At 37.4% G+C, this 14,623-nt stretch overlaps 1 protein-coding gene across 1 annotated transcript; it reads left to right on the forward strand.

Moving 5' to 3' along the window:
- The first annotated feature begins 193 nt into the window (after positions 1–193).
- LOC149080813 (transmembrane protein 145) lies at positions 194–14,036 on the forward strand. Its single transcript, XM_089237490.1, has 6 exons — positions 194–850; positions 2,841–3,015; positions 3,579–3,812; positions 9,182–9,319; positions 9,816–10,071; positions 10,386–14,036. Exons 1-6 carry the CDS (start codon positions 369–371, stop codon positions 10,550–10,552), a joined length of 1,452 nt encoding a protein of 483 aa, XP_089093616.1. The 5' UTR covers positions 194–368; the 3' UTR covers positions 10,553–14,036.
- The last annotated feature ends 587 nt before the right edge of the window (positions 14,037–14,623 follow it).

Genomic DNA, 14,623 nt, shown 5'->3' on the forward strand with positions numbered 1-14,623 from the left:
AATATGAAATCAATTTGCATGAATAATTGAGTAAACACTCAAAAATACCAAATAAACTATAAAATGAGAAAAATCTGTCTAAAATATATATATATATATATTGTATTGAGGTTTTGCTGATTTTTAGTCATAAATAGATGTGTTTAATTTTTCAGTTAAAAAAAACAATGATTTGACACTCCAGTGAGTGCTTGTCAAGGCCGTCCGTAAACTGCGTAACGTCATGGACGGGGAAGGGTTACTTCAATATCATAGCTGATAGCGTAGTTGCTGTTATTATGTGATTACACCGCTTCGATTTTATTTTCATCGCCAATTTTTTAATTTATTTGTGTATAGGCGAAGGTACTTATTTTAATGCATATAGCATGAACTTAATACAAAATTTTGTGTTTATCCTGGTGTGTATGTCCAACAGCTCTTCCTCACTGCGTTTGCAAGGGAGCTGGAATACCGGGCAGTTTTTCTTGTTTTTAGCCAAGTTTGGCTTTCAAAAGACCGATAACCATGACAGCGCCAACACGTTGGGGTTCATATACGGGAACATCACGACCAAGAAACCCAGCGAAGGTAATCTCTTCAAGGCTGCTATGGTGGTCGTGGACAGACAGTACTTCGTCGACTACTACCGGAACCGACCCAAGCACCTGCCGCCTCTGGACGACGCGTGCTCCGTCATGTTCGAGAAGATCGACACTGTCGCTCGGGACAGACACTGTAACGAAAACGGCACCGAAGATTTCCTACTAAGCATTCCGTGCGAGACCAACGAGTTATGTGTGGACACTTCTCGCCACGTTGTCAACGGCCACCAGTTCACCTATGCTGTGCAAAATTCCAACCAGGCTCGGTAAATTTGTTATTGTGTAAATAGCCGCTCTGATATAGGTTGACTTAAGTGCAATGGTCGACAGTTCACATTCATGCACTCACATTCGGGCCAATTCACATTTGTGCTCACTCTTCCTTGTCCCTCATTTTTATATTAGGAGCAGCACTAATTCCTTTCCAGTAGTGTTTTCATTTGGTGAGAGAATGACGATTGTGTTAAATTGCCAAAGTCAGTTGGATTTCCACACTGGCAATTGAGGTATTCAACCAATAGTCTTAGTGGGGCCGCAAAATCTGACCAATATACAGAATGGATGAGAAGTCCTGTAAAAACATATTGTAAAATTTAATTGGCCTATGAAATTAACCAATTGACATAAAAAGGTGCAGCTTGCACTGAAATACCTATGCCATAGAGAAGGGGATCTCACGAAAACTGCACCCTGCAGTGCTTCCAACCTTTGTGAGGAGCACTGTGCATAAGCATTGATCAGGGAAAGGGGCGCTGCCAGTGGAAAAAGTTTGAGAACCCCTGACATATGGAGCCCCAAAGCAGAATGTTTCGCATTGTTCTGCAATGAGCTCTCGGCTGACTGGAAATGCTCTGCAGAAAAAATTCCCATAACAGTGTTTTCTATATTTTTCTTAAAATTCTTCCAGATTTTTCTACAGTGCCAATGATTGTTCTGCGACATGCATTGCAGATTTTGGCGTATTCTGCTTTGGGGGAACGTAGAGTTTTTTAAAAATAAATTTTAAAGTTCAAATTTCACTCACACACAGGTGGCACTGTAAAACGAAGAGCTCTCCTTATCACATAAAATGTAATATAAACAGTGAATAATTGATGTTCATGACAATTTGCTTTATATAAAACCGTCACATTTCAATACGCACACCCTTTTTAGCTTGGGCTACATCTAAACAAATGGTAGGATTCTCGCATTGTGTGAAATATGACATGGTTTATGTGATACACACAAATTGTCAGACATTAGTTGTGCATTGTTTGCGTTGCACTTAATGTGCCATGTGAAATTTTTCATTTTACATAACCGTCTGTGAGGGAAGCATGAACTTTTTCATTTAATTTATCAAAAATAAAACTAGGCCATAAGTGTTTTAGTGCAAACCGTACCTTTTGATGTCAATCAGTCTTTTTTCAAATGTGCCCAGTTTTCCATTTCCTATCCACCCTGTATATTCACACACAAAGTTTACTACATGTTACTTTTGACTGATTTGCTGGGTTCATATCAAAATTTTCAATGTGTGATTACTGGTTTTGAATCTGAAGAACAACATAAAATTCTGAAAATTTATGTTAGCTTGTCAACCAATAATTATTAAAAGTGATCTATCAAGTCCCGAAAATGTTGAAAAAATATTATTTTGGACTATCTTTCTTCAAACATTATGGTTGACTCTTAAAAAATTTGATGCATAAATTTTTCAGCATGTCAAGCCCTGATCTGAATGCATGAGTATGTTTGCATGTATGGATATATTTTTGATAATTGATTACAATTCTCGCATCTGTTTACATTTTAGACTCTTATTTCTGTTTTTTTAATCTTTAAATTTAATCTTTGGGTTTTGGATAGAACACACTGTAATTACTATTCAAAAGCATCCAGGTTTGAGGTTCTGGATGGTACGGTGCAAACCCAGTTCAAGTCATTATTTCAACCCACACGGGTAAAAGGCTTATATCCTGGGAGGGACAGAACCTGGGTCGCGTCTGGTCTGACAGTTTAAGTCCAAAGAATAATCTGTTGATTCTTTTTGTGGCACAATATGCAAAATACAATCACACTAGTTTCTGATGTACCTGACAAACGCGTTACGCCTGATGAAGTGTGAAGTTGTTACAAATTCTTGGCACAGACTTTTATAAAAACAAGTTTGCCACAGATGTGTGACAGTCCTGAAGATGTGTTTCATGTTAATTCAATTGTTTTGACATTAGCTTGACTGATGTTTGTTTCTTACCCTTTTCCATTTTGCAGGTTTTGGTATTTGAGCTTTGTTGCATGTTATCGCTCTGGCGGTGAGAATAATTGCACATGGACGCAGTCCTCTCATGAGAATATAGCCATAGATTATGATATTTGGTTAGTCAACGGTGATCCATATGGAGTACATAGGAATCCGTTTGAGTTTCAACTGTCATTTGATCAGCAGGTAAATTTTCTTGCATATTTTATTCCATAACAAAGTTCATGGATGGCATAGTTGTACTTTTGGTGATGCATAACATTCTATTGTTTTGTTCAAAGACTGATTTTTAATGTTTAATTTCATATTTATAATTCTAGAATTTAGCGAGAATAATACATTTCCAGTCAAATTTTGATTAATTTAATGTAGGACTTGACAAATCCCAGGTGCTAGGTTGCCATGGCGATTAGGAAATTGGTATAGGCACTTAAATTTTTTTTGATTTGTCAAGCCCTGGTCGAATGTGCCTCTGCCAACAAAAAACATCAGCTGCTTATTATTTTGACTTGGTAAACTACTTTATAAAATTTTGAATATTCTGGAAACACATAAAAGCAAACAGGTATTTGGCTTATTGAAAATTGACTGTATTTGACTGATGTTTATTAAATAAGTGATATCTATGATTCACGTGTGATCACGATGATGAAATTATAAGCACTAATATATTTTTTAGTTTTAATATCTGATTATGTGCAACATGAGTGTATTTTATTTGACGTTTTTACCATTTTTTGTATTTCCAGGGCACTGTTGAGATGTATCTTGGTCTCGTGGCATTATACATAATCTTAGTCTCGCTGCAGATGTATGCAGCCATGCATCAGCATCACCACATAACCCGTCTTTTCACTTCTTCTCTTACATTTCAGTTAGCTTATGTGCTTTCGTTCTTCACATATGTTATAATGTTTGCCATGTTTGGTGATGATATACAAGGTCTTCAGATATTTGGAGATGTCATGCATCTCTTGTCGCAGGTACAGGTTTTTTTCCTAAGAGTTTTTTGGTATTGCTGTTCAGTTTTTATTGTTGTGATAGAAATTTAATTTATACTTTTACTCTTTGATTACATATTCCATCCCTATTTTTACTTTATCAAGTTTTAGATAGGCTAAAATTTTTGAACACTTCTGTGGGTGATTTTAGTTCTTAAAGATTATTTTGAACCATCGGGATGTATATTCCTATGTTTCATTGGTTGCCAAACATTTGATGCAATTATGATATCAGCACTATTTTTATTATTTTTGTTTTAGATATTTCTGCATTGTTTTTTCTTAAACGTTGTATCATGTTTTTAGTTTTGGTTGAAAATCAAGCACAATATCTAAAAATATGTCAAGATGAGTGAGCAGTAGAATCATAAGTGTAAAGGAAGAAATGTGTTTTTACTCAGCTGAGGAACAAATTACATGATGAGCCTGGGGATTTATCGCACATATAAAATTCTAAGCACCAATACCAAGTTTTAGTCGGGGGGAGAGAGTACCTAGTGCTCTTTGAATGCACCACTTTGAATTAAAAGTATCGTATACTTGGGTGGAGATACGGGGCATGTGCCCCCCACGTCAAAGGTAGAGGCAATTGATCTAATGCATATGTATATATGAATTGACATCAGCATCATCATGCTTCCCCCAGCAATAATGACCCCCCCCCCCCAGATTTCCAAGTTTATCTCTGCCTATGATCATATAATTCACCAGTTAAAATTTCATCCATTAAATACAAATACAATGCCACAACAGGCAAAATGCCCAATGAGGTGGCTGAGAAAAAGATGCCCATAAAAATATGGATGTCATATTTCAAAAATATAGCAACCCAATTAAAAATGCAATTTACAAAAATTGTAAATTAGTGAAATCAAAAATTTGAAGGAGGTTGTTGATCATGCTTTGCTTTTGTAGAAAAAATATTTTTTTTGTACTTGCATTTATATACCATCTATGCATCTTTACAAAATCATTTTTCATTAATTAGTTTTTTAAAATATCAGTTCCTATTCCATTCACTCCGAATTAAACAGCAGCTGATAATGTGCTACAATATATAATCTGCATCAAAAAGTTCTTATGTTTATTTTAATGTATAAATCCACAGATTAGATGCAGGAAACTACGGTGGTACAATTGAGCCTCGTTTATACAATGTTATCTCAGACAACTGCAATGGCTTCACAGTGGGTTTCGCGATGTTGCTGCCAGTAAGTTTTGTCCCGAAGCATTTTGACAAAAATCTGAAGCAGTATGCAACGATACGAATTATTTTAGACAGAGATGAATATTTTTCAAATAAATCACTCAGAGTGTTGTTGATCGATGTTGCGTATGAGTATATTGGATCCAGTCTTTCTTCAGGTATAGGTGATGATTTCAGCAATCCATCATTTGTCTTAGGCCAGGTTCTAGATGGATCACGGAGAAATGGTGGTCCATGCCACCAGAGTTCACATTCTTGAAGCAGCTCAGGACTGATTCCTCGAGACGCAAGATCAGCTGGGAATTATCGAGAAGAAGTGATCAGCCCCTATGATTAAATCAATGTCACTTGGAGTGGAAAATGTTGGATCCGCCAGCTTTAGACCATCAAGCATGTCATGATCTTTGAACTCTATCACCGAAGATGGTTGAGGAGCAGTCAATCTCTTTAGCACAAAAGCATCCATATTGAACATTTCGCGTTGATCATATTTTGATGTTACAAATACAAATACAACGCCACAACAGGCAAAATGCCCAACAAGGTGGCTGATAAAAATATGGTTGTATGGTTGTATGTCATATGTTTCAAAAATACAGCAACCCAATTAAAAATGCAATTCACAAAAATTATAAACAATATATATTCATGATAAAATATTATACAATGCCCATAAGAATACTTATGGTTGTCTTATTCTAAGAATGGATAGCTTCTCGATTTACCCCAACATGTTTATCGTATTTCTTTTTAAACGTGTCAATTGTGTTACAATTTACTATCTCCGGGGGTAAGCTATTCCATTTATTAACAACCCTATTGGAGAAAAATTCCCTGCGACACCATAACCTTGCATTGTCCCTCACCAATCGATACTGGTGTCCCCTTGTAAAAGCAGTCGATTGGCGGTGTACTAAAAGTTCATGGTCCATCCTATCCATCCCATTGAAAATTTTGAACACTTCGATCATATCTCCTCGACACCTGCGTTCATCCAATGTAAACATATTCAAAAAATGAAGTCTTTCTTCATAACTCAAGCCCTGTGTGCCAATAAGGACACGCGTAGCTCTTCTCTGCACCCCTTCAACCAAGTCTATGTTCCTCTGTAGGTATGGTCTCCAAAACCTTACAGCATACTCCATTCCAGGACGAACTAAGCCTCGAAAAAGCGGAAGAATGACTTTAGGAGAACGCGAAGAGACCTTTTTGAAAATGAGTCCAAGCATTCTATTCGATTTTTTGACAACCGCTGAACAATGTTCAGAAAACTTAAGTCGCTCGTCAATGAGAATTCCCAAATCGGTGACTCTAGTTGCATCCGGGATAGTGACACCATTCAACTCGTAAGAGAACCGTGGGTTGTTCGAACCAAAATGAGCGACCATGCACTTATCTACGCTAAACGGCATGCCCCATTCATTTGCCCATGCTGCAATCTTGTTTAAGTTGGTCTGGAGCAACTCCCTATCGCTTTCATTTCCGATTACCCCCATTAGCTTCACATCATCTGCGAATTTGCTAGTAATTCCATCGATACCCTGATCGAGTTTGTCGATAAAAAGTGAAAAAAGTATGGGGCCAAGGACACTTCCCTGAGGAACTCCACTTGTGACATCTGTCCAACCAGAGAATTCCCCGTTCACCATAACTCGTTGCGACCTATCTCTTAACCACGATTCTATCCAATTCAGCAAGTTGCCCCCTATTCCAATCTCGTGTAAACGCTTCAAGAGTTTGCCATGTTGGACCCGATCGAATGCCTTCTGGAAATCAAGGTAAACAACGTCGACATTTTTGCTCTTACCCAAAGCCTTAGTCACGTAATCATAGAAGCAAAGGAGGTTAGTTACACATGACTTCCCCTTCCTGAACCCATGCTGATTATCCGACAATACATTATTCTCGTCTATCCACTTCACAAACTGCCTTTTGATGATAATTTCCAAAATTTTCGAGAGGGAGCTCGTCAAACTCACTGGACGATAATTAGACACCACTTCTCTACTACCCTTCTTAAATATCGGAACAACGTTAGCCAGTTTCCAATCTCTCGGGACGATACCCTCAGCAACACTACTCCTGTATATCTGTGCGACTGGCCCCAACAATTCATTAGCACCTTCCCTGAGAACCCTGGGATAGATATCATCTGGTCCTGGTGCTTTGCTTGCACATACATTTCTTAGAAGATTTAGGACCTCCACGTCTTCCACTTGAATATCGTTGAGCGTTTTATTACCCCATGCAACACCCGTATATCGAATATCATTATCTCCATTAAAAACCGACGCGAAAAAGTCATTGAAAGCACTACACATGCCTACATTGCTCTCTACTTTTGAGCTTCCTATCGAGAGGGGGCCAACTGTCCCCTTACATCCATTATTGACGTATCGAAAAAATGATTTTGGGTCAGAGCCAATGTTATCTGCCAACCTAGATTCAACTTGCTTTTTACTATCCCTTATCGCTTTCTTCAACAGTCTTCTTTTATCAGTAAACAATGATAGGTCACCTCGTCCACTTTTATACTCTCTGAATGCTCTTTTCTTTTCAAGATAAAGGTTCCGCACGCTATCCGTGAACCATAGAGGGTGTGATGTACAAACACGCTTTTTTCGAACAAAGGGTATGACGTCGTGCAAAACAGAGGACAGCTTCGTACTAAATTCTTCCCATTGACTTACCACCCCTACTGATTCCAACCGGTCTTTGAAAACTTCCGCTAACCTTCTTCGCAAAACATCAAAGTTAGTTCTCCGAAAACAAGGAACCAGTCTTTTGTTATCAACCTTACCCGAGGAAAAGTTACAGTGAAATCTGACGATACGATGATCACTGGAAGAAAACTCTTCCCCCACCGAAACATGTTCAACTAGATCCTCAGAACTAGTAAGAACTAAATCCAAAATAGCAGTACCCCTAGTGGCTTCTGATACATGCTGATACAAAAAATTTTCGAGCACCAACTTAAGAAAGTCTCTTTCATACTGATTTCCAGATGAAAGGTTCTCCCAATCAATACCCGGGTAATTGAAATCCCCTAGTATGAGAACCCTCTTTCGCTTACACATGTAGGAAATTTCATCATGCATTTTGGCGATGTAGTTTTGATCCCTATTCGGTGGATTGTAACAAACCCCAACAATAAGCTTATGACGTCTTTTGTTCTCAAGTTCAACCCATATGGTTTCAATGTCACTTCTCTGCACGTTACACTCTCTAGCCTTCAAACATGATTTCACGTATATCAACACTCCACCCCCTTTCCTATCAGATCTATTTCTCAAAAAAGTATCGTATCCAGAGATGTGTAAGAAAGATTCATCCCCATCGTTTGCCCAAGATTCTGTAATGGCTATAAGATCCAAGTCCTCCACAACTATCATAGTTTCTAAAAAATCTTTCTTGTTACCCAAGCTCCTGGCATTTATTAACACACATTTTAATTTGCCCGGTGGTTTGTTGTCAATCGAGAAGCCATCCAAGTCAGAGGTGGGTAATTCCCTGTCAGTACTGTTGTGATTATCATTAACTAACCCGCATTCCCGACTACGTGGTCTGGGAGTAAAAAACCTGACCTAAGCCTATCGTAAACCTCCCAGACCCCTCTCTTATTTAGATGGATCCCATCCGAACGAAGCCACCTATCGGTAAATGCGGGAAGCTCCAAGAACGTGACCCCAAGTGAGGAGCAAATGTCCTTCAGGCCTATATTGAATTGGTGGATCCTACTCCTATATCCCCTACCCTGTTATGCACAAACTGACAGTTCCGTGAGTAGTAGTCGGCTGAAAAGATGCAGATCCAGCTACTGGGACAATTATTACAATTATAACTATGCACTTCTGGCTCCATTTCAGTTTAGGCTAATAATAATGCATTCATATTGACATTTGCTGTATCCCTATAAAATAATTTGTGTAAAAAAATCTAAAGAGACTAAAAACATATCATTCTATGTATCCAAAGATTTGCTATAGCAAGGTTTAACACTGTAATAAATTAACAAAAACTGAGCATTGATAAAATAGTGCTTGTTGTAATTAAATAACTTATTTAATGACTCCAGTGTGATTTCCCTTGAAAATAATTGGCATGCTGTAAACAGCTTGAATTTTCTTTATTCTTGTCATTACAGAGTCTGTTCATGTTGCTGCTGTTGCTTTTGGCTAAAGGCTGGGCGATAACTCGTACAGAAATCACATGGAAACCTCTGCTATTCTGTGTTTGGCTGTTATATACCTGTGTGAACATATTACTGTATGTCTGGAACATGGTAAGCTGTATCACATATACAGTGCCGTAACTAGGCAGGTGCAACAGATGTACCCGCACAGGTCCCACTTGGAAAGGGGGGCCATTCTGGCCCCCCTTTCCAGAAATGTAGGGGGGGGGGGTATTCAATTGAGGGGGTCATACAAACTCTTGCACAGGAATGGCTAGTTACGACACTGGACATATGTAATATTATATTAATGCAATGCAACCTTCCCTTTGTCTTCTGATGATGACAGAATCATGATTAATCTGCAAATGTAAATTAATCAGAGTTATCTACTTCTTGAGATTTCTTACTTAGTAGTTATCAAGAGATGCAGAACTCTTACTCTGACTTTACTAGCTTAATTTATGTTGTCTCGAATATGTCATTATAATTTTTTTTCTTATCTCAGTTATATAAGAGATTGAACAAGTTATGAACATTATACTGTCTTCATCATTTCAAAAGTGCCACCTTTGTTAGCTTTCTAATAGAAATTTTCTATTTATAGACTGAAGTTGATGTTATTGACGACATATATGAGTACCAGACATTTCCCGGATGGATAATTCTGGTCTTCAGACTTGTCATCATGGTATGGTTCTTGTACGAGCTGCGATCGACAATGCTAGATGAAAACGATCGCATGAAGCTCAAATTCTATGTCCATTTTGGTGCTGGTATACTTGTTTGGTTCGTCTATCTTCCAGTTGTTGCACTGATCGCTATTAAGATCTCTGCCCTGTGGAGAGCAAAACTACTATTGGGTAATTTCTTTATTCTTCATTCATATATTTTTCCTTTGTCATTTAAATAGTTTGTGGATTTAAAATTGTGTAGCATGTAATTTTGCCAAGCCTTGGAATTCCACTGCAATGAGTTTAACTGTATTTTAAATTGTCACGATCAAACTTTTTCCTATTTTTCTCTGCTTTTACGAATTCTATTTCTATGCTTAAAAAATGTAAAATTTCAAAATGTAAAAAAAAATGTTACTAAGGAAAAAAGTGCTTTTTATGTATTTGAAATTTCTAGCAAATAATTACATTAATGGAAAATTTACCTCACCCCATTTGTTTAGGCATCACCTCCAGTGCAGATTTCATGGCATATGCAATCATGGCCCACCTTCTGTGGCCAACGAGAAGCGAGCAGTATTTTCAACTAGCGTCCGAATCTGATCCTGGTGAGGAGTTGGAGGAATTCAATGAAGCCCCGCATAATGTACCGAGGCCACAGAAAGTGTAATTGGAGTTGTTATGCCAGAATCCTGCATTTGTTTTCCAGTAGAGCCCAAAAGCTGAGTCTTTCTTTTTTTATATATCGATCCCTTTCCATTTTACATTTTCAAAGTTCTGATTTTAATTGCTAAAGTTTTACTTTCAATGAATTGATGTGGGTGATGATGTATGAATGATTATACATGTATAACAAGCAAGTGTGTGTGTGTGTGTGTTGGGTACGTATGTCTTTATTATGAAATAAGCTCATGAAAAACATATATAACTTTTTTGCATATTGATATATGCATGTCGGTGTTGATCGTGTTTGTATCACAGTTCATTGCATGGCGTTTCGCATCGATGAACTTTTCTCATAACATTTTATTCCAACTTTGTTTCGATATTGGGTGTATAAGAAAAACTGTCTATAGCATAAATTGTTTGTCAAGTGATAGGTGCTTGTTGTAGACTTGTCACTATGTTCAAGAACTTTTGCATAGTTAGAACATAATAATAGTGTTCATATTTGATCCAGTATCTGGAATCTATTCTATGTATAGTGATGTATCCTCTTTAAAAAAGAGTATCAAGAAGATAGATGTGTGTTGATGTATTATAAGTATAAAATAATGAGTGCAGCGCACTTAGTGTTGAAAAAAAAAAGCTTATAAAAGTTTGTTTTAAACTGTTTTTAGATTGTTACATTCTCTACATGAAGTTTTGATTATTCTGTCATGAAATATAGTACAGTCAAACCTGGATATCATGGAGTCTCTTGGGAGCTGCGAAAAATATGTTGTAACTGATACCGTTAACAGAATGAATCCACTTATGTATATGCTTTAGAGCAGATGAGAGTGGCCAAGCTTTTTCTATATTGATATCAATATCAAGACCATTTCTACTGGTGTTTAACCTTGCATGCACCTAGTAAAGAAAGTGTTGTTGAGCCAATACTGTTTTCACTTCTTACTGATAAACTCTATTGTTGTATCGATGGGATTGCTAGCAAATTCGCAGATGGCGTGAAGCTAATGGAGGGTAGTCAGAATCCAGGCAATAGGGAGATGCTCCAGACAAGTTTAATACGATTGCAACATGGGCTAATGAATGGAGCATGCCCTTTAGTGTTGATGGTGGCTCGTGACGTATGGTTGCTCATTTTGGTTCAAGCAACCCATGTTTCATTTACGAGATGAATGGTATTGCTGTCTTGGGGATGCAACTGGGGTCAGATTTCGGGATTCTTATTGATGAGTGGCTTAAGTTTTCTGAACGTTGTTCAGTGGCCAAAAAAAGCAAATAGAATGCTTGGTTTCATTCTTAAAAATGTCTTTTCACATTCTCTTAAAGTCATTCTTTCGAATTTTTGAGGCTTAGTTCATCTTGGACTTAAATATGCTGTAAGGTTTTGAAGATCATACTTACATAGGGACATAGACTTGGTTGAAGGGGTGCAGAGAAGAGTTACACATGCCCTTGTTGCCACATAAGGCTTTGGCTATGAAAAAAGACTTGAATTTTTGACCATGTTTACATTAGAGGAATGTAGGTATTGGGTAGGGGGTATGCATATCTTTTTAACTATAATACATTGTATCATACTTAAAGACATCATTTGGGAACTTACAATAAAAATGTATTTAACAGAAAAGTTTTGGTACCAAAAATAAAATTGGGGTGTTCTGGAAATCCCACTTCTCAAGCAAGACAAACTGTGCCAATAACAGTATGTAACAAAAGAAAAAACAACTTTTTCTTTGTTCGTGGGTAGAAGTTATTTCTGAGTTTGCTTATCCCAGATAATTATTTAAATAATATAATGAATATATGACATCTCCCCATATTTGTTATGGGCATCTTTTTCTCAGCCACCTCGTTGGGCATTTTGTCTGTTGTGGCCTTGCATTTGTATTTTTTAATATTGTTTCTTGATAATATCTCAAAAAGCATCAATAATTTTTCTTGGTCTACAGACCATCATTAAATTGAGGTTTCGCTGTATGGATGCTTGAGTTCTGTGAAACACTTTTGTAACTATCAGATTAACTGATTGGCATGATCTGAATTGCTGGAAACCTCTGAACTATTGTAATGTCCTGCTTATAAACCAAAGTACCATATAATCTATGTGCATATTTCTCTGTCATCAGAAAAACTCACTCCTATAATTCATGGTGGAAGAATGTTCAGCACATCTCCATATAAAACAGCTAAATTATTGAAACAAAAAAGACTTTCGTGGCCATCGTGTAAATTAGAATGTAGCTTAAAAGTTTTCAGGTTTTTTGGCCGATGTGAAGTACAGTTTTCGTCTTTCGACGTTTTGTTTGCACGAGTGTCGAATATTTTCAAGAAATCATTATGTAACGGCGGGCAAAAGGCTACTACTTATGTCTTCTCCCTGCTTGAGTCGCACTGCCTCATTGGGATTGGTCTATTGAGCTAGTCTGTTTTTACCATCGGCTGAAGTTGTTCCTAAGGGTTCTGGATAAAGCTTGGGTTTCAATCTCATCATTTTTATGTTCACCACTCACGTGAACGAAACGTCAAAAGACAAACTATACTTCACATTGGCCAAAAAACCTGAAAACTTTTAAGTTAAAGTCTATGCTAAATTATTGTTTTTTAATAATGTTCTGTTTTTCAGAACGTTATTTTCTTCAATTCTGGGGCAGCTTCACACAAAATCTCTACCTGTGCTGGAATTTTTTTTAGCAACCCCTGCCTACCCACTCAATTTATGCCAACCATTCCTGACGAAAAGGAAAAACTTTTTTTGCCCTTTCACCTCAAATTTGATGCCCCTTTTAGAGCGACAGATATAATTACATTGTTTTTGTCTATAAATTTTTTTCCCCGTATTTCTTTTGGTCAATTTTTTTTGACAAAAAACCCTTTTACCTCGGATTTGGCACCCCTCCAGAGTTGCAACCATACAGGCTGCACTCCCCCCCAAGAGCCGGCATTACTGCTATGTCTTCCAAGGAAACCATCACCCATTCATTTCTGCGTAGTGTTGAATTTGTCCACTTTTCCTTACAAACCCATGCTCAATGTCTGGTACTTATTTCTCTCGCATTCATTTTCAACTTTACTTCTAACCACTCTGTTTATTTTAACATTGATGAGCTCTTATTACATATTTGGGATAGCAGTGGGGGGGGGGGGGGTGTCCCCAGGGCTGCAACCAGAAGACGGCAGGAAGGGGTCTGGTGCCTTGCACCTGGAAGGTCACTGTGTTTTTCCTGTTTTATCCAAAAAATAAACTTTGGCTGGTTTTAATTCACAAAATATTTTCTTGTTTTGTTAAAAATTATGGGGGGAGGGGTGCCAGAATCGATTCTGGCCCTGGGTGGGCAGTTGTCAGTTTTTGTTTGTGGTAGTGGCCCTGGAGATGTAATCAATTAGTTCTGGTACCATTGATAAAAAAATTTTGTAATGACCAATGAAATCTTGAAAAAATTTGATTCTCTTGTAAACCAATTGTTACGTACGAAAATTTTTTTGTCAGTGGGCCGTTTTTAAAAATAGTCATTTTTATTCCAACCTCCCATCACAAGCAAAAAAAGCTACAGTCAATGCACAGTGGCATATAATTCACACTAACAAATTCAGTATATTTTTTTACTTGAGTACAAGCAGGAAATTGCTGTTTGATCAGCTCATTGCTGAAATCAGCATGAGCTTGATTTATTTTCTATTGTCCCATTTTTGCATTTTTTAGTAATCAAATGCTATCAGTCATTCTGAAATACAGTAGACTCTATAATCTGCCAGAAAGCTAGCACAGACTGTTTTTAGACTTTCGAACACAGAAGATGGAAATATGTCTCTACGTGCCTGTACAGACGTTTATATTTAATTCTTCCCCCCCCCCTTTCAACTATCTTTCAGTAATCAAACAGCGTTGTTGATCCAGCATTACCCTGGCTTGTGATATGAGCTGGATTGATGAGAGTCTACTATATATACTGTTCAACATTTACCATACCATAATCTCTTTGAATATACAGTCAAATCATGACTTAGCGCCACCATTTATTTTACAGAATTACTATGCAAAAATAAGTTTGGCATTTTGTGATTCACAGTT

This window comes from Pholcus phalangioides, unplaced genomic scaffold (genome assembly GCF_987345545.1).
Source record: "Pholcus phalangioides strain wild (caught in Gottingen) unplaced genomic scaffold, Ppha-v1.0 ptg000010l_1, whole genome shotgun sequence".
NCBI classification, from domain to species: Eukaryota; Metazoa; Arthropoda; class Arachnida; order Araneae; family Pholcidae; genus Pholcus; species Pholcus phalangioides.

Bases quoted from the DNA above. Each gene is read 5' to 3' on its own strand.
- LOC149080813 (XM_089237490.1), top strand. From the start codon at position 369: ATGAACTTAATACAAAATTTTGTGTTTATCCTGGTGTGTATGTCCAAC. The intron at 3,813-9,181 runs GTACAGGTTTTT...TTGTCATTACAG, and splicing joins TCATGCATCTCTTGTCGCAG to AGTCTGTTCATGTTGCTGCT. The intron at 10,072-10,385 runs GTAATTTCTTTA...CCATTTGTTTAG, and splicing joins GAGAGCAAAACTACTATTGG to GCATCACCTCCAGTGCAGAT.